This window comes from Lampris incognitus, chromosome 2 (assembly GCF_029633865.1).
Source record: "Lampris incognitus isolate fLamInc1 chromosome 2, fLamInc1.hap2, whole genome shotgun sequence".
NCBI lineage: Eukaryota > Metazoa > Chordata > Actinopteri > Lampriformes > Lampridae > Lampris > Lampris incognitus.
In genome coordinates this window covers 89,317,273-89,337,854 of record NC_079212.1, presented here as the reverse complement: position 1 = coordinate 89,337,854, position 20,582 = coordinate 89,317,273, and the positions used below count along the sequence as shown (strand labels likewise).

The 20,582-nt window shown below is 49.2% G+C and overlaps 1 protein-coding gene across 1 annotated transcript in view; it reads left to right on the top strand.

The window, feature by feature from the left end:
• The first annotated feature begins 297 nt into the window (after nt 1–297).
• The window catches only part of col7a1 (collagen, type VII, alpha 1), a 107,782-nt gene continuing 87,497 nt past the window's right edge, over nt 298–20,582 (top strand). The window contains exons 1-15 of the mRNA XM_056300476.1: nt 298–364; nt 478–658; nt 778–934; nt 1,242–1,335; nt 1,451–1,609; nt 1,774–1,931; nt 2,328–2,457; nt 2,688–2,807; nt 5,283–5,438; nt 5,804–5,923; nt 6,113–6,262; nt 18,445–18,561; nt 18,695–18,841; nt 18,998–19,123; nt 19,276–19,422. Coding sequence (XP_056156451.1) covers nt 298–364; nt 478–658; nt 778–934; nt 1,242–1,335; nt 1,451–1,609; nt 1,774–1,931; nt 2,328–2,457; nt 2,688–2,807; nt 5,283–5,438; nt 5,804–5,923; nt 6,113–6,262; nt 18,445–18,561; nt 18,695–18,841; nt 18,998–19,123; nt 19,276–19,422 — 2,029 coding nt within the window. The remainder of the gene's footprint in view (nt 365–477; nt 659–777; nt 935–1,241; nt 1,336–1,450; nt 1,610–1,773; nt 1,932–2,327; nt 2,458–2,687; nt 2,808–5,282; nt 5,439–5,803; nt 5,924–6,112; nt 6,263–18,444; nt 18,562–18,694; nt 18,842–18,997; nt 19,124–19,275; nt 19,423–20,582) is intronic.

The window sequence follows — 20,582 nt, the reverse complement described above, 5'->3', positions numbered from 1 at the left end:
ATAGGCAACATTTCGTGTGGCTCAGAACATAAATAGACCAATGTCACCAACCATTGGGCTAATTCCATTGGCTTGAACCCTGGAATCGCCACTATTTTCTTAACATTTTTGTCCTCTGAAAATGACATAACCTAATAATTCATGCATATCAGCATGGGTCCTTCAACACTGATAGCACTACTGGATTCGAATTTGTTTTGTTTGGCAAGTCTGTTTTTGGACCCACAAGCTGCATACAAAATGGCGTGTTCATGATAACCATTCCCAGCATGTCTCTGTGTGATCCAGGCTGTGAAGATGTGGAGCTGGGTGGTTTTCCCTGTGGCTGTCCTGCTGTCCTCAGTGAACCAGGCACGAGCACAGGGTAAAGTTACCTGTCTCATTGCCCACCTCATGTTCTTACTCATCACATCAGTCCCGTTATATTTTGTGGTCCTGCTGTGTGTGTGTGTCAATGTGCCCACATTTGAATTTTAGGGCGGTGTAATAACGTGCGAGCAGCGGACATCGTATTCCTGGTTGATGGATCATCCAGCATTGGCAGAGCTAACTTCGTGCAGGTGAAGGGCTTCATGGCTGGCATCGTAAAACCTTTTGCCAGCTCTGTCAGCCAGTCAGGGATAAGGTTCGGGGCTGTACAGTACAGCGATACCTCCAGGTGATTTAACCAATGAACGTTTACCTCCATGCTTTCCTCTTTCTGTATACGTTAAAGGAGCATTTTACCCCATCTGATGAGAATAACTCATGAGCTGAAGCATGTTTTGTGCCTGCCAGAGTTGAGTTCACCTTTACCACCTACCTGAATGGCACAGAGCTGGTCAGCGCAATAGAGGGCCTCAACTACAAGGGAGGAAACACTCGCACTGGCGCTGGACTCAAGTTTGTTGCTGACAACTTCTTCAACCCCACGTCCAGTCGAGATGTTCCAAAGGTCTGTCAAGAACATGGACATATTTTCTGCAAACATCATTAGATTAAACCAGGGGTGGGCAGTCTTATCCAGTGTGGGTGAAGGTTTTTGTTCCAACCAAGCAGTTACACACCTGATCCCGCTGATCAACCAGTAGAGTCTTTGCTGAGGAACTGGATGAGGAGACACAGATGTGTAATTGCTTGGTTGGAACAAAACCTTCACCCACACTGGCCCTTTCCGGATCAGATTGCCCACCCCTGGATCAGACTATTTTCCTTGGCTGAGCTCTTTCTTTTAATCATGTGTCCCAACTCTTGCCATTCAGATCACCATACTGATCACAGATGGGAAGTCACAGGACAATGTACTGGAGCCAGCACAGAAACTGCGTGGTCAGGGAGTGAAGGTTTTCGCAGTTGGTACGAATTTTGTGTTCAGGGAGTTTTTGCTTGCATTTTTGGAATTGACACATACTTGCTCATGGGCTAGTGTGATTTCTTTTTATTTTCTTAACCAGCCGCCCTTGTCTGTTAGGTATAAAAAGTGCAGACCGCAACGAACTGGTTCAGATAGCCACCCAACCTAGCAGTGATTTCACTTCCTTCGTTGGGGACTTCAAACTGCTCAACACCCTCCTTCCTCTTGTGAGCCCTCGAGTTTGTTCCACCTCAGGAGGAGTCTATGCTAATGATGGTACATACATACATATTTATGTATATACATGTATATACATACATCATCCTTTCATTCTTTGGTTCATCGGTTCATTGGGTTATAGACTATGCATCCATTAAGGGATTTCAACATTCCAAACTACATCCATGGTATCTCCCATCATTCTCCTCCTCTCCTTCCAGAGGCCTTCTCCGGCCCGTCCAATATCCAGTTCACTGCTCAGACCTCCGATTCACTCCGGTTTCGCTGGAGCCCCGCTGGAGGGCCGGTGAGCGGCTATGTGGTCCAGTACACACCGCTCTCCGGCCTCGGCCAGCCCATCACAGCAGAACTACGCCAGGTGGGTGGTTGGTTTGACTATTTCCCAACCCCTGATGAGCATTCAGCGAAATAGCGCAGCATATTGAGGTGACCTAGATTTACATGGCTAATTGCAGTTATGTCTAGGAAAGCTGGGAGGTTTACTTTTTGAGACAACATGGGGCTTTTAGGCTTAGTATGAACATGTCTAATGGGTGGATCTTAACTTGATGTAGTTGTGCTAGAGATTAAATTTTGGCAGGGCAAAGCATGAAATATCCCATCTGTGTGCCCTGGCAGACGTGATGTAGAAGAAAAACACTATGGTGCAGCCATCTCAGATTCCAGTTATCAACTTTGCCATGCTTGACTTCTTTTTTTTTTTCCCGATGACAACTTCTAATTATTCTATGGACACCCTTTGTCTACCCTGCAGGAGACAGTGGCTGTGGGTCAGAGGACCTTCACAGCCCGGGAGCTGAGGTCAGGGACCGACTACCTGGTGACGATCATCGCCCAATACCCAAACAGTGTAGGAGAGTCTGTCTCTGCCAAGCAACGAACCAGTGAGTCCATAAAGAGACTGCTTCAAGGACATCACGGAGACTTTTAGTTACCATGATGCTACGCTGTTAAGTTACTTTGAGAAAAATATAAGGGAATACGATTATTATAGAGCTTTTCACCCTATTGCATATGTCCACTCTTCGTCATCAACACCTCTCACCCCCCCCCTCTCATTTCGACTTTACCTTCTCTCCAACACATCTTTCTTTTTACCTTCACCACCACTCAGGATCTTTGCCCGGGGTGTCCAGCCTGCGTCTAATCCAGGCAGGCTTCTTCTCTCTGTCCGTAGCCTGGGACCGGCCATCATCTACCTTCCAGGGCTACAGATTCACCTATGGGCCACGAGGTCAGGCACACACGCCCAGTATTTCTCTACTTCCGTGTGTCTGTGTATCAGCCTTTCTCTCTGTTTCTGTTTCTTTTTTTCCTCTTTCTCGTTCCTCACCCTCTCCCTCTCAGCATGTGTTGTACTCAATATTTTGATAGCAGAAGAGAATTGCATTGTTCACATAGAAAATAACCACCAGCATCACTTGTACAGATATTGAAAAAGGCCAGAGCCTCTTGCCAACAGTTTTGGGTATCTGTCATGAAAAACACTCAGTCACGTCAACAGAACCATCTTGTCAAAATAAAGTGTGACAGAAAATAATAAAGGAAGAAGGGGCGCCACGGCTAACCTGTTTCTGGCAAGTTGGAAACATGTCTAGAATTTATGGCACTCATGCGTGAGTATGTGAAAAACAGGCTTCCCTCACTCCTTAGGTGATGGTTGTCTGCAGCCAGGTTTATTACCCAATCAGTACCTTAAATATAATGCATTTTCATGAGGAACCTTTTCTAATGTAAAGAAGCCTCAGCAATTTGCTGCAGCCTTTCAAGAGGAGGAACAGAGAGCGGGTGTGGCACAAATCATAAAGGTATAAAGATGTCTGGGTGCTTATGCCATGATTCATGAAAGAAAAGTGGCCCCTGAGGAGGTATATAAACAGCCTCTCTACATATAAGGCAGAGAACAGCACAAGCATGCACGACTCAGTAGCTGTTCCTCCTGGGACGTGGCAGGAGTACCAGTCTCAGACGGAGGGCCTCTATTCAGACTGGCATGTGACTGTTTGTTTTACTAAGGTCAGGGTGTATTCTGTCATACATGGTGTGGTGTTTCTACCTGCTTCTGTGTCTGCCAGTTCTAGCAAGTGCACATTTTTTGACACAGGTAAAATAAGTAAGCCGACACACCCACATGTATACATAACAACACATGCATGTATGCATTCATGCATACACAAACTGGGTGCTGAGTTGTCGTCCACTTACAGCCATTTCCCCACCGCTGCAGTTTATCTCTAGCTAACATGTTAGTATGTATCCCACTAAATCACTATCTCTAGCTAACATGTTACTATGTAGCACACTAAATCATTATCTCTAGCCAGCATGGTACTATGTATCCCACTAAATCATTATCTCTAGCCAGCATGTTACTATGTATCCCACCAAATCATTATCTCTAGCCAGCATGGTACTATGTATCCCACTAAATCATTATCTCTAGCCAGCATGTTACTATGTATCCCACTAAATCATTATCTCTAGCTAACATGTTAGTATGTATCCCACTAAATCATTATCTCTAGCCAGCATGTTACTGTGTAGCACACTAAATCATTATTTCTAGCTAGCATGTTAGTATGTATCCCACTAAATCATTATCTCTAGCCAGCATGTTACTATGTATCCCACTAAATCATTATCTCTAGCTAGCATGTTAGTATGTATCCCACTAAATCATTATCTCTAGCCAGCATGTTACTGTGTAGCACACTAAATCACTATCTCTAGCTAACATGTTACTATGTAGCACACTAAATCATTATCTCTAGCTAGAATGTTACTATGTATCCCACCAAATCATTATCTCTAGCCAGCATGTTACTGTGTATCCCACTAAATCATTATCTCTAGCTAGAATGTTACTATGTATCCCACCAAATTATTATCTCTAGCCAGCATGTTACTGTGTATCCCACTAAATCATTATCTCTAGCCAGAATGTTAGTATGTATCCCACTAAATCATTATCTCTAGCTAGAATGTTAGTATGTATCCCACTAAATCATTATCTCTAGCTAGAATGTTACTATGTATCCCACTAAATCAGTTCTAAAAAGATTACTGGTTAGTTGATTTGTCAATCAAATGAAAATTAATTGATAATAATTTTGGTAAGTAATACATTGTTACAATAATTTATCAGATAATAATACCAAATACTTTTTGGCTTCAGCTTGACAAATACCAAGATTTGCTTGACTTTTAAGACGTCACTATGGGCTCTGGGAACTTGATGTTTATTTAGACTTCATGGTAATTGATTAATGAAGAAATAATTAGGAATGTATCAACACTGATATTGGTATCAGACATTGGGGTGATACAAGGCTAAAATGGAGTATCGGTATTAGAGACGTTACCCAAAACTGAAATCCGATACCAAAAGCCAAGAGTAACGTGTCATGAATAGAAGCAACATGCCCCGACTTACTATATTTTTGTCAAGCATGTATTTCTGTAAAAGTGGAAAAAAGTACTTGATATCGGCCAATACTTAAAGGATCGTACTTGGAATCGGTATTGGCAGTGAAAAAGTGATATTGGTGCATCCCTAAAAATAATTATAAGTTGCAGCCCTACATCAAATAGCCTTATTTTTGCCCTTTCATGTTGTCTTTTTTAAATCTGCAATCGCTGTACAGTTTTTTACTGTTATGGTGACAACGCTGTAATTCATATGCTGTGACCCAACCGGCTGCATGAGCAGGTCAGCCGGCGGCCCAGCTAATGGAGCAGTCTCTGGCTGCCGACTCCACATCCGTCACTTTGGAGGCCCTGCAGCCTGACACCGAGTACGTCATCAGCCTCTACCCGCTGTTCCCACGCAACTCCGCCTCCCCCTCCACCCTCACCGCCCGCACCTGTAAGTACACTGCTCTCCAAAGAGACGGGACCCAGTTCCCTTTATTCTACTGGTGCAGCCCAAGACTCTTTATACACGATGGGGGTCCAGTCATTTAAGTTGTCAATCATTAAGCTGTCAATAGTAGTTAAATGAAATTACATGAGTACATGTTACATTTTGCTGTATTGGATGTGGGGGGAGGTAGTATTGCACTGATAATCAATAACCCAAAATGTCACCTGGTAATGCTGCCCCTTGGCGCCGAGAATGTCGCCTGTTTCAATTACCACATCTTTACACACACTTTTCACAATGTCTTGTTAATCCTGTGTGTGTGTGTGTGTGTGTGTGTGTGTGTGTGTGCGCGCGCGCGCGCATGCCAGTGCGTCTTGAGGCAGTGCAGCAGTTGGCGGTGCAGACGGAGTCAGAAGGAAGTGTTGGTATTCGATGGAGAGGGGTCAGCGGGGCCCGTGCCTACCGTTTGGTCTGGGGGCCTTTTACAGGTCAGCGCACATAATCAAAATTCAATTTAGGTTTCCGCTGTCATCATGTGCTACCTTTATCTTTATTTTTTTATACTTTTGAACATTTTACGCTTCTAGCTAGAAGTCCTGAGCTCTTAAATGTTGTTTTTTTTTACCATTAAATTACACGCGTGTTTCTCTGTCCACCTCTGGCCGTCCGTGCTGAAGGTCGGGACGTTGACACGGTGGAGGTGGCGGGGAACCGTGAGTCCTACACTTTGTCCAGCCTGCAGACTGACACCGAGTACATTGTGACCGTCATCCCCCTCTACGAGGGCAACACCGAGGGCCCGGTGGCTACAGCCAGATTCAAAATAGGTTGGTGAGATTTCAGCCAGAGTGTCCCTCTGAAACTGACTCGCAAGTTCTCTCTTTGTCCCTCTATCTCGCCCTGTCTCACTTTCCATTCATTTCCAGTACTTGCGCATTGTCACATTGTCCTGTCGTACTTCACATTCACAAGTCAGTGAGTCCAACAAATATCAGGAATCGGGAACATTTATTTGTCATTTCATTCCCTGCACTTGCGTACAAGAAATGAAATTAAACATTGTTTTGCCCAGCCCACAACAGCGCAAGACAAAGACAAAACACATATCCAAAAACTACAAAAACACGTATATCCAACTTATCCAAAAAAACAAAAAACAAACAAGCAACAAAAAAAAAATCACTGTGCAAGAGAGTGAACGCCAGGATGACTGTCGGAACTGCCGCTCTGCGTGGGCTAGCAGTTAGCTTAGCCTGCCCCGCTTCCGCGTCCTGTCAGACCGCCCTCGGTGTTTCCTCCTTGGGTGCAGCCCCAGGCGGGGCCGTGGTCTCCGAGCCTACCAGACGCAGCAGACCAGGCTCCCCCAGCCGATCCCACGCCGGCTCACCCAGCCAGACACCTTCGACACACCTCCCTGACGACGACACTAAAACATAGTCAAGGCTAGGCGAGGCCGCCGCCAGACCGCCCTCGGTGTTTGCATGGGCTAGCAGTTAGCTTAGCCTGCCCCGCTTCCGCGTCCTGTCAGACCGCCCTCTGTGTTTCCTCCTCGGGCGCAGCTCCAGGCAGGGCCGTGGTCCCCGGGCCCACAGGACGCGGCAGACCAAGCTCTCCCAGCTGATCCAGCACCAGCTCCCCCAGCCATCAAACGAAGACAAACTTAAACGCATGCAGATATGGTCAAAGACACTGCATGGACGGTGCTGGTCGAGGCCGCTACAAACGTGAATTTGCACCACCATCATCCCATACCAGAAGCGGGATATCCCACTTAGATTAAGCCAGACATATGCTTTTACTCGTCTGAGGGGTCACATGCCTTGCTCAATGGGCACTGTGAAAGTAGTTCCTGAGGGGAGGGAGAATATTTTTACTTCTTTTTTGATTCTTCAATTACTTCACTTTGGCTGCCCAGGTTTTCACAGACCGACCAGCAGTAATACCGTTTACCTTTTAGTCGTAACCTGTCTGTTATAACGTGGAGAGTATATTTACTGGCAGTATTTCTTCACTGTAGAGTAATCTGTCAGTGGTTGTCATGGAAATATCTCCTTGGGGAGTGCTTTTCGAAAAGCCGCTCTTTATTTTTGTGCCAAGACAAATACAAGGACAGGAAGGACCGATACGAACAGAGGCCAGAACTCGTCCCTGTTCTTGTTTTCCATCTCTGCTCTGAGAACCTGCATATGTTACAGTTTAGCTGTGTTTAAGGAACATTTCCAGCACACCTACACACTCATCATACACACATGCACCATCTGTCCCCGCTGACTAATGGCAGCGGACTGCTTTGCTGCGGCAGCGTCCGAGCTGTCCGTGAGTCAGGGCCCGGTGAGTCACCACGGGGCTGCAGAGAGATGGCGGACGTGGGCGCAGAAGAGCTTCATAACAAATGTACTCGCCGTCCTGCCAAAGTTGTGAGCTGTATACAGTACACAGACCACAGTCACTTAAACTTTACTTATGATGTTTGTCTCTACATCTACCACCAACAGAGTTCAATCTGTAATGTCTGTTGTGTGTGCAGCTGTAACTTAGAGTTACAGCTGCACACACAATGTCTACTTGGAGATTTGCTGATATGGAAAGAAGCCTGGCTTGATTTTATCTTATTTTTTGGCTTCATGGCTTCATTTTCACTACCCGGTCCTTCTCAGCATATGCCTCGCTTAAAAAAAAGGGGGGGGGGTGAAAGAAAGGAGAAATGCTATTTGTGTAAAAGATTGAAATCTAAAATTGTTGAACTTTAACATGATTTAAAAAATGCTTTAAGATTACTTACCTGGTTTAGCCTAATGCTTAGGATACTAATACTTAGAATAGGCACTGGCGGCACGGTGGCGCAGTGGTTAGTATAGTCGCCTCACAGCAAGAAGGTCCTGGGTTCGAGCCGCGGCGTTGTCCAACCTTGGGGGTCGTCCTCTGTGTGGAGTTTGCATGTTCTCCTTGTGTCTGCGTGGGTTTCCTCCGGGGGCTCCGGTTTCCTCCCACAGTCCAGAGACATGTAGGTCTGGTGAATCAGCCATACTAAATAGTCCCTAGGTGTGTGTGTGTGTGTCGGCCCTGTGATGGACTGGCGGCCTGTCCAGGGTGTCTCCCCGCCTGCCACCCAATGACTGCTGGGATAGGCTCCAGCATGCCGCGACCCTAATTAGGATAAGCGGCTTGGATAATGGAAAGATGGATGGATGGCTTCATTTTGGCTTCAGCTGTGGTCTCATCAAGGATCAAATTGAGAAATTAACATCAATTAGTTTTCCTTTAACTGAACAAAATGGTGAACTGTTTTGTAGCTGTGCTGCATAGCCCACTTACATGTAACCTGGACGAGATAAAACCTTCACCAGCAGGGGCAATCAACCGCTAGGTACTTCTACAAGAGCCAGAAGGAATTTGATTTGTGTTTAATCTGCACGAAACTCGCTGCTTAACAGGCAGAAACTCAAAAGGCTGTGTGACATCAAGTCGAGCAATTTAATGTTTATTGGAGTGAAACAATCAAGTTCTTCCATAGGCATTGAAAGAGATAACTGAGCTCGAAAAATGACATTTATAGCACAGTGATCCTCCAATAAGTACTGGTCAGTTGTCTCTTCTCCCCCTGACACCTAACCCGGCTCCAAGTCCAGCACGCTTGGTGTAATATACGACAGATAATGCTAGATTACTAAAGCGTCATGGCTCTTGAGTAAGCAAAGAGTAGTTATAATAAGGGACTTTCGGAGAAACTGTAAAACAGAATTACAGTACTCCGAGTCACTAGGGGGCGCTCGATCTTTTATTCGCAACTCCATTCCTGCTTCCGGTGTGGGAAGCTGGCGGCGCGAATTCACGTTTGCAGCGGCCTCAGCCAGTTACCGTCCATGCAGCGTCTTTGTCCGCGTCTGCGTTTAAGTTTTGTCTTGGTTTGATGGCCGGGAGAGCTGGCGCCGGATCGGCTGGGAGAGCTTGGTCCGCGGCGTCCTGTGGGGTCCGGGGACCACGGCCCTGCTTGGAGCTGCGAACGAGGTGGTAACACCGAGGGCGGTCTGACAGGACGCGGGAACGGGCAGGCTAAGCTAACTGCTAGCTAGCCCATGCTGACCGGCGGTTCCGATAACACCGAGGGCGGTCTGACAGGACGCGAAAGCGGGGCAGGCTAGGCCAGTGTTTCTCAACCCAGTCCTCAAGGACCCCCTATCGTGCATATTTTCTTTGCAACCCTGAATAGGTACCTGTTTGTAGTTATTCAACCAATCAGCAATGACATTTGTCAGATGTTGCACACCTTGCATAATTAAGTGCTGCGAGATGATTGGTCGAGTAAGTACAAGCAGGGCTACAATGAACATCTGCAGGATAGGGGTTCCTTGAGGACTGGGTTGAGAAACACTGGGCTAGGCTAACCATTAGTCGATGCAGACAGTCATCCTGGCTGGCGTTTGTTCTGCTGCGCAGTGATTTATTTATTTATTGTTAGTTTGAATATGTGTGTTAGTTTGGATATGTGTGTTCTTGCAGTTTTTGGAAATGTGTTTTTGTCTCTGTGTTGCACTGCTGTGGGCTGGGGGGAAACGATATGTCATTTCATTTCATGGAAGTACATGAAATGAAATGACAGTGTTCCTGATGCCAGAATTATGGTCATCAGAATTGCTCTTATCAGTCAGCTTTGCGGACGGTAACTATCAGATTAGTGACCAAACCATTCACGCACACACACACATCTGCTCAAAAGTAAGTTTTTGCAAATGGTCAGTGGCTCTTGCTGGACACTTTGCACCTTTTCTACCAGCCAACTCCATCAGTCCTAGAAGTAAAACCCAGTGTTGCAGCAGATTGGAGCTTAAGTGTTTTGACAGATGGGTCGAGGATGTGAAGACGTGCTTGCTGAACATCACAGAGAGTTAGCAGATGATCCCTGGCATGCTCAGCACGTGAATGGCCTCCGGGGAGAGCGGTGGCGTTGTGTCTGGTATGACAAAGGGGGGAAAACCGCTCTCACCATCCATTCACTTTTGAATGTCAGTGTGCTGGCTGCTGTAAATGTCAACAGAAACGGGCCTTGTAAACATTTTACCAGCTTGGGAAAAAGGAGGCGGTTGTGCTGCTTTCATCTCCCACAGAAAAGCCAAGTTACACAACTGCCTTTCATCCTGCAGCTAGGTTATGAAATTGCCTACAATGAAAATGGAAATCTCTTTTCCCTTGACAGATTTTTACAAACTGTTCATTTGTTATACTTGATGCAAAAGAACACAATCTTTCATGACTTATACAATTGCCTTTCTGCAGCATTGCCGTTTATATTTCAGGCAAATTAGCTTGCTCACAATGTGCAGTAAGCTGAAAGCCTTTGTGCGTGTATGTGTTTGTGTTGGATGGGGTTACGGCTGTCTGGTGCGCAGGGGTGTATATTCCTGCCAGCTAACTGATGTGTACAGGAGTACACACAATGTTAACTGCGAACTGATGTGTACAGGACTACACATTAGTTATCTGCTGTGTACTCCTGTGATGTGATGTGGCGCTTCCGGTGTGGGAAGATGGTGGCGCGAATTCATGTTTGCAGCAGCCTCACCCAGTACCGTCCATGCAGTGTCTTTGTCCACATCTGCATCTAAGTTTATTTTGTCTTTGTTTTTTTGTTTTTTTTAAATTTATTTCTGATGTTTCCCTTTTTCTCCCAATTTAGTGGCCAATCGTGTTAGGGTTTGTAGAACGAACCCAATAGCGACAACACAAGACAAAGTAAAGCACCAACCTGGCAGGACTCGTAGAGGAGAGCCGGCCGGGCCTGGACAGAAGGGGGAGGCGCTTCAGGCGGAACTTGAGAATAGCTTCTTAAAAATGGGAAAACGTAAACTGCCCCCTTAATCCGAAAAGGAAAAAAAGTAAACTGCTCCTTTAAAGTCCGAAAGGGAAAAAACGTGAACTGCTCCTTTAAAGTCCGAAAGGGAAAAAACACAAACTGCTCCTTTAAAGTCCGAAAGGGGAAAAAACACAAACTGCTCCTTTAAGGTAGAAGTCCAACCGAGTCATAAGATCCACAGTGAGAGAGGAGAAATTAGAATATCAAAAACTTGATCTCAACTAGAAAATCACGATGGGAAAATCCAATGGGGAAAACACAAAGAGAGTTCTTCTCCGAACAAGCTCTCAAGGAGAACTGACACAAGGGAATAATCAAACAAGCAAAAACACGGAGAATACTACAATCTGTACTCCACCGGGAGACACAGAAATGTCACAAAACTCGAGACGAAGAATTTACTCACGGGACTGTTCAGGACGAACTCGCGACGAGTTCTGGAAAGCAAACAAACTTATACTAGAGTGGTTAACGAGTAGGTAGGCTGCAGGTGTTTCAGACGCGCCCTTCCCCCGCTCTCATTGCTGGTTGCCAGGTTGGTCAACAGACCGAGCCCTAACAGTACCCCCCCCGTACGGGAGCCACCAGGCGACCTGCCAGGCTTGTCAGGGTGACGGCGATAGAACTCAGCGAGCAGACCAGGGTCCATGATGAGCTGGCGGGATACCCAGCTTCGTTCCTCCACCCCATAGCCCTCCCAGTCAACCAAATACTGGAACCCCCGTCCCCTGCGTCGGACGTCCATCAGCCGACGGACCTTCCACTGTGGATGCCCATCCACAATCTCAGGGGGAGGCGGAGCTGGGGCCGGAGGCATAAGGGGGCTCTCGGAGACAGGCTTTACTCGGGACACATGAAAAACCGGATGGATCTTCATGGAGGCCGGGAGCTTAAGACGCACAACTGCAGGACTGGGTACTTCCTGGATCTCGAAGGGTCCAACGAACCGGGGATTCAGCTTCTTGGCAGAGGACTGAAGGGGGAGATCCTTGGTGGACAGCCAGACTCTCTGTCCGGGTTGGTAAGCTGGTGCTGTGGATCGGCGACGGTTAGCTCCTCGTCTGGCACGTTCCGTAGCACGGAGCAGCGCAGCCCTGGTGATCTCCCAGACACGACGACAGCGGTCCAGATGAGTCTGCACGGAGGGAACCTCCACTTCGGACTCCTGTGCAGAGAAGACGGGCGGCTGGTAACCCAGGGATGCCTCAAAGGGCGAGAGGCCGGTGGCGGAGCTGACCAGGGAGTTGACCGCATACTCGACCCAGGGGAGAAACTGAATCCAGGAGGTTGGCTTCTTGGCAGCGACGCAACGGAGAGCAGATTCCACACTCTGGTTCATCCTCTCAGTCTGTCCGTTAGTCTGCGGATGATATCCCGACGAAAAGCTGACCGAGGCGCCCAACCCCTTGCAGAAAGCACGCCACACACGGGAAACAAACTGGGGCCCTCTGTCTGACACAATGTCCTTGGGAAGTCCATGCAAACGGAAGACGTGGCTCATCAGGAGGTCAGCGGTTTCTGAAGCAGAAGGAAGCTTAGGCAAAGCCACCAGGTGAACACCCTTGCTGAAGCGATCCACCACCGTCAGGATCACTGTGTTGCCCTGAGACGGAGGAAGTCCAGAGACAAAATCCAACGCCACATGGGACCAGGGCCGACTGGGAATAGGAAGGGGCTGCAGCAGACCAGCCGGTGCCTGGTGAGAGGCCTTGCTGCGGGCACAGATGGTGCAGGCCATGACGAACTCCTTGACGTCCCTCCTCATAGTGGGCCACCAGAACCGTCGAGCTATGAAAGTGAAAGTGCGGTGGACTCCAGGGTGGCAAGCGAGCTGACTGGTGTGGCCCCATTTGAGGACCCGAGACCTCACTGAGTCCGGAACAAACAGTCGGCGAGGCGGCACGTTGCTCGGGGCTGGACTGGAGCGCAAGGCGCGCTTGACCACCGTTTCAAGGCCCCAGGTCACCACGCCAACGACCTTGGTCTCAGGGAGGACGGGACTTGGTTCCACCGTTACAGGTTCCTTAAGGTGTTGACGAGACAGAGCATCTGCCTTGGTGTTGCGGGAGCCAGGACGATAAGTCAGTGTGAAGTCGAACCGACTGAGGAAGCTGGCCCACCGTGCCTGCCGACCATTGAGACGTTTGGTTGCCCGGATGAACGTCAGGTTCTTATGATCAGTCCAGATGGTAAATGGATGCTCTGCCCCCTCCAGCCAATGGCGCCATTCCTCAAGTGCAGCCACTACAGCGAGAAGCTCCCGATTACCAACATCGTAGTTCTCCTCGGCGGGAAGGAACCGGCGGGAGAAGAACGCGCAAGGATGAACCTTCTGGTCGGCCTCTGATCGTTGGGAGAGCACAGCCCCCAATCCGGTGTCCGAAGCGTCCACCTCAACTATGAACTGCCTCTTGGGATCGGGATGGAGTAGGACGGGGGCACTGGTGAACCTCTCCTTGAGCGACAGAAATGCAGAGCGAGCAGCTGGGGACCAGACGAACGGCTGAGAGGGGGAGGTTAGACGGGTGAGGGGTTCTGCTACAGAGCTGTAGTTTCGGACGAACCTCCTGTAAAAGTTCGCGAACCCGAGGAAGCTCTGCAGTTCCTTACGTGACTTAGGATCCGGCCATTCCACCACCGCTTTGATCTTGCGAGGATCAGCTCGAGTCTTGCCTCCCTCCACGATAAAACCTAAGTAGTCCACTGACTCAGAATGGAACAGGCATTTCTCAGCCTTGACGAACAGCCGGTTACGAAAGAGGCGTTCGAGAACCTGCCGCACGTGCTGGACATGCTCCTCGAGGGACCTGGAGAAGATGAGGATGTCATCAAGGTAGACGACAACGAATTGGTCGAGCATGTCGCGAAGGATGTCATTCATGAGTGCCTGGAACACCGCCGGGGCGTTGGTGAGGCCGAACGGCATTACCAGGTACTCATAATGACCACGGGGAGTCTTAAAGGCTGTCTTCCACTCGTCCCCTTTCCGGATCCGAACGAGATGGTAGGCGTTCCGGAGATCCAGCTTAGTGAAGACAGTCGCCTGGGTCAGGGGTTCGAGGGTGGAGCTCATCAGAGGCAGGGGGTATTTATTCTTGATGGTGATGTCGTTGAGTTGGCGATAATCAATGCAGGGTTGGAGACCACCATCCTTCTTCTTAACGAAAAAGAAACCAGCTGCCACCTGGGAGGATGAGGGTCGGATGAGCCCTGCCGCCAACGATTCTGAAATGTAATCGTCCATAGCAGCCTTCTCGGGGATGGAAAGGCTGTAAAGACGACTGCTAGGGAGAGAGGCCCCAGGACGGAGGTTGATAGCACAATCATATGGCCGATGCGGAGGGAGAGACTGAGCCCGCGTCTTGCTGAAGACCTCCCCGAGATCATGATACTCGGGAGGAACAGAGGAAAGATCGGGAGGAGGGGCAATCGGAACAGTCTGGACTGCTGGACCAGGTGCGGCCTGAAGACACCGGGCGTGACAGGAGGAGCTCCACTCCAAAATGTTACCAGACGACCAAGCAATGTGTGGCTCATGCTGAGCCAACCAGGGACGCCCCAAGATCACAGGAACTAAGGGAGACTGGATGACGAAGAACTGAAGGCTCTCCACATGGTTTCCAGCAATAGTGAGAGACACGGGACAGGACTGTCGGGTAACACTGGCCAGGCGGCGCTCATCCAGAGCAAAGGCCTCTATTGGCCTCTCCAATTCCTCACATGGAATGTTAGCTTGAGCAGCAAACGTAGAGTCCAAGAAACACCCATCAGCTCCCGAATCGATGAGTGCGCCTACAGTGAGCCGCTGGTCTGCCCAAGCCAGGGTAACGCTCACAAGATGGTTAGCCGGAGCAGGATGGCGGGAACAGGAAAGACGGCTCACTAGGATCTCCCGGGGTCCCAGTGAGCCTAATCTTTTGGCCGCGTAGGACACTCGCTGATCCGGTGTCCCTTAAGACCGCAGTAAAGACAGAGACCTGCCTTGAACCGGGCCTCACGTTCAGCGGGAGTCAGTCGTGTACGCCCAAGCTGCATAGGTTCCTCCTCTGTCACTGTCTGGGAGGAGGAGAGGCTTGCCACAGGGGAAGTGGAGTGCGACGAAGAAGAGCCCCCTTCGGAAGCTCTGGATGGCTGAGAGGTAGAAACGGTTCCCCGTAGACCTCGCTCGCGCCTTCTCTCGCGGAGACGTCCATCGATGCGGATGGCAAGGCTGATAAGGTCGTCGAGAGAGGTAGGATCCTCCCGGGTGGCTAGCTGATCCTTGACGGCATCGCTGAGGCCCCTACGGAAGGTTACCCGAAGTGACTGGTCGTTCCAGCCACTCTCAGCCGCAGCCAGCCTGAACTCGACTGAGTAGTCAGTGACACTGCCACTGCCCTGCTGGATCCTGCTCAATCGGACACCCGGATCCTGACCGTACACTGGATGATGGAATACCTTCCGAAGCTCAGCCACAAAGTCATCGTAGGAAGAGCAGAAACTGGCCCCCATGGACCAGGAAGCAGTGGCCCACTGAGCAGCGCGGCCAGTCAGCAGGTTAGTCACGTAAGCAACTCTTGCAGCATCTGTGGTGAACCCCCTGGAATGGTGGGCGAAGACAAGCTCACACTGCATGATGAACGTGGCACAGGTCTCAAAGTTGCCATCAAAAGGCCTGGGATTGGAGATACTGGGCTCCCGGAAATCCGAAACATAAACGGTAGGATTGTCTAAGGCAACGGCTGCGGGCACTGCTGGAGGAGGGGCGGCCGGAACTGGTGGGACAGCTGGCTGGATGGTGATAGCCGCTGTGAGAGTTTGCAACTGCTTAAGAACCTCCTCTTGTTGGCTCGCGAGCGCCGCTTGCTGGGCCGAAAGAGAATCCACCGAAGCCTGGAGGGGTTGCACCTGAGCCCGGAGGCCCTGCATGGCAACAGCGGCCTCTTGTAGTTGCTGGCCGTGGGAGGCTGTAAGCTGAATCTGCTTATAGAGAGCAGCCTGGACAGGATTGGCGTCTGGGTTGTCTGGGTTCATAGTGAAGGCGAGTTCGTACTGTTAGGGTTTGTAGAACGAACCCAATAGCGACAACACAAGACAAAGTAAAGCACCAACCTGGCAGGACTCGTAGAGGAGAGCCGGCCGGTCCTGGACAGAAGGGGGAGGCGCTTCAGGCGGAACTTGAGAATAGCTTCTTAAAAATGAGAAAACGTAAACTGCCCCCTTAATCCGAAAAGGAAAAAAAGTAAACTGCTCCTTTAAAGTCCGAAAGGGAAAAAACGTGAACTGCTCCTTTAAAGTCCGAAAGGGAAAAAACACAAACTGCTCCTTTAAAGTCCGAAAGGGGAAAAAACACAAACTGCTCCTTTAAGGTAGAAGTCCAACCGAGTCATAAGATCCACAGTGAGAGAGGAGAAATTAGAATATCAAAAACTTGATCTCAACTAGAAAATCACGATGGGAAAATCCAATGGGGAAAACACAAAGAGAGTTCTTCTCCGAACAAGCTCTCAAGGAGAACTGACACAAGGGAATAATCAAACAAGCAAAAACACGGAGAATACTACAATCTGTACTCCACCGGGAGACACAGAAATGTCACAAAACTCGAGACGAAGAATTTACTCACGGGACTGTTCAGGACGAACTCGCGACGAGTTCTGGAAAGCAAACAAACTTATACTAGAGTGGTTAACGAGTAGGTAGGCTGCAGGTGTTTCAGACGCGCCCTTCCCCCGCTCTCATTGCTGGTTGCCAGGTTGGTCAACAGACCGAGCCCTAACAAATCGATCCCTATTTTAGTTCAAACACCCACCCTCGTACTGTATGTATTCACCAACTGCATCTCTCCGGCCGGCAGTCTGGAAGGAGACGCCTCGCCACTTCTGTGACAAGGTGAATCCAGGCCGAACCACTGCTTTTTCCGACACACACAGAGATGCATTCATATGACGAACACAAGCCGACTCCGCCCCCCTCCCGAAGACAGCATTGCCAATTATCGCTGCTTCATCGAGTCTTGCCATAGTCGGATCTGACAAGGCCGGGGCGTGAACCCCAGTCCCCAGTGGGCAACTGCATCGACACAAAGCCGATGCTTAGACCGCTACACCACCGCGGACCTCTTGTCTTCGTTTGATGGCTGGGAGAGCTGGCGCTTGATCGACTGGAAGAGTTTGGTCTGCTGCGTCCTGTGGGCCCAGGGACCACGGCCCTGACCGGACCTGTGCCCGAAGAGGTAACACCGAGGGTGGTCTGACAGGACAAAGAAGCGGGGCAGGCTAAGCTAACTGCTAGCCCATGCAGGCGGGCAGTTCCAATAACACTGATGGTGGTCTGACAGTGGCCTCGTCTAGCATTGACTGTGTTTCAGTGTCGTCGTGTGGAGTGCGTTGAGGTGTGTGGAAGCTGTCTGGCTGGGAGAGCTGGTGCTGGATCGGCTGGGGGGCCTGGTCCTCTGCATCCGGTGGGCCCAGGGACCATGGCCCCCCCGGAGCTGCACCCAAGGAGGAAACATCGAGGGCAGTCTGACAGGACACAGAAGCGGGGCCGGCTAAGCTAACTGCTAGCCCATGCAGACTGGCAGTTCCGACAGTCATCCTGGCTGGCGTTCGTTCACTGGACAGTGGAATTTTTGGACTGTGTTGCACTAAGTGGACTGTGTTGTTAACTGTTTGTTTATTTGTATATTATTCCTGAGGAGGGCTGAAACGCATGAATGTCCCACAGTATGTTCATATTCAGCCTGAAAAAAACTTCGTGGCATGGCTGCGTGTCTGAAACATGCTCTAAACAATCCAGCCCAGATAGACTCTTATGAGGATCTACAAGCCATCTTCTCACTTATGTGCCATGTTAGAGGAATTAGCAACAAAAAAAAATACACCACATCTGTGTTCTGCGTCCTGTGCAGTCCCACAGTACTTTTGTTTATTGAAACGTCACCGTTGGGTTTCGAGAAGCCATTTTACTGTTACAGTACATTACAAGTAATTGAATGTTGGGAATTCCCAACAGTGGTTTTCATGTTTGAAGTGAAAATGTCACCATTTTAGAGGCTTGGATGTGGCAGTGCCGATAGGTTTGGGAATAACGATGAGGTTTTTCAATAGCTGTGTTTTTATTGCCTGGTCTGTGGCTGTGCCCCTTACTGCTGCTCAGATTATTGTGTGTTTTTCCCAGAGCGTCAGGAGCAGCAGGTCCTTCGGGCAGCGACTACGGGTCCCTCCTCCATCCGCCTCACCTGGAACCTCATCCAGCTCTCCAGAGGGTACCGCCTGGAGTGGAGGCAGGGGAAAGGTCAGATACTTGCTTTCACTCTCTCATTTACATGCACACCCACGCACATGCACACAAACTCTGAGATGACCACAACACGTACTTGCACTGAGGTGCGGTCCTTTGTGCCCTTGATTCCTTTCCTTCTCTGCAGGGGGTCGTGTGCAGAGCCAGTCCTTCCCCTCGAGCACCACCAGCTACGAGCTGTCAGGCCTTCAGCCCAGCACAGAATACATCATCACCCTTTACACGCTGTATGAAGGCCGTGAGGAGGCCACTCCTGTCTCCACCACATCTGCAGGTCAGGGACACAGCTGGTGGGGTGGGACAACTTTGGATAACTTGTTTTGGGATGAGTTAAGTGACATGTAATAAGATTGAATTCCATTTTGTGATGATGAGTCAGTTCTCTTTATGTCCTTGTGAAACCTTTTCCTTTAACCCTGTGATGATGTAGTGGAGCAGCCGGTGGGGAGGGTGTCCAACCTGAGAGTAGTGGAGTACCTGGGCAGCATCGTCAGACTAGGGTGGACGGGGGTGGCGGGGGCCACGCAGTACCGCATCGCCATCCTCAACACAGACGGTACACCGACCCTTAGACCGATGTCACTCTCCTTTTCAAAACTGAGTTGTTTTGGTAGCGTGTTAGCACTCATAATCCCTATAAGCCTCAAACTGTGCTGTGTACATAGATCACGTCCTTGTGTTTTGTTTATGTTTTTTGTCTCATTGCAGTGGGGACGGAGGAAACTCGTAGCATCCCTGGTAACCAGACGACCTTTGACCTCAGAGACCTGACGGAGGGTGTGTCCTATGGTGTCAGTGTGACCGCAGTGGTCGGAGACAATGCTGGAGACCAGGTCACTGTCTACATCAAACCAGGTGAGACAAGCCCGTCTTTTATGACATCATATGCCTCATCTTTTGTGACATCATGCGCCTCATCTTTTAAGCCATCTTATGCCTCTTCTTGTTTGGATGGGCAGAAGTCTGTGGCAGCAGGTGCGTCATGTGCCTGCCAGCATGTTAAATGCTTAAGGCTTTGCACCAGTGTGTGTAAATGCCCAGCTCCTCTGGGATTAATGATTGCGAGGACATGTTCCAATAGGCAAGCCCAGGCACACAGGGTGAAACTGCAACCTTTGAACAGGGCAGATGCTGTGTTACACACAGCTATGCAAACCACATGTAGACTGAAGACTTGAAGAGAAAGGGAAGGAAACATAAGCACTTAATTCGGCCCCCCCCACACATGCACACACACATCTTGATCTCTGATTCCAATGGTAAACATGACATAGTATTATTACTGAGTATTACTGTATTGTTACCGAGTATTACTGTATCATTACTGACCTGGATCCACTGCAGCTTAAAGAAACCCCAGAGTAAATTGAATTTCATCTTCGTCTAAAAGCAGAAATAATTATCTGAGTGTAAATAATTCTCTTTGGCTTTGTCTCTTGGGACTATGACCCAGTGGGACTATTGCTCTAATTTCACCAGTTGTGTATTCAAATTTGATTACATAGTACCTAAATTAGCATTTTACACTGTTTTTACTATGGCTACGCACACATGGATCTCTGAAGTGGCCATTTGGAGTCTTCAAATGGCCACTATATGGCCACCAAGTAACGTTATGGGCTCTACCTCCTCCACTGAGGACATGTTAGCCAGGTTCAGGAGCTCCTCAAAGTGTTCTTTCCACCGCCCGACAACATCCCCAGTCCAGGTCAGCAGTTCCCCTCCCAGGCTGAACACAGCCTGAGTCAGGCCCTGCTTCCCCTTCCTGAGTCGTCGGATGGTTTGCCAGAACTTCCTTGAAGCCCTGACCCCGGAGAAGCGGCTGATGATGAGATGAGATTAGATGAGATGAAATGAAATGAAATGATGTTATGCGCCTTCTGGAGTGTGAAAGACAACATCATTTTTTGTGTTTCATCTAGACGGCCCTGATTTTGTGTGAGAGGGTCAACAAGGCTGCTTTAGATAAAATGTCACATACTGGAGGCTGCTCTGGTGGCTGAGTGGAATAAACC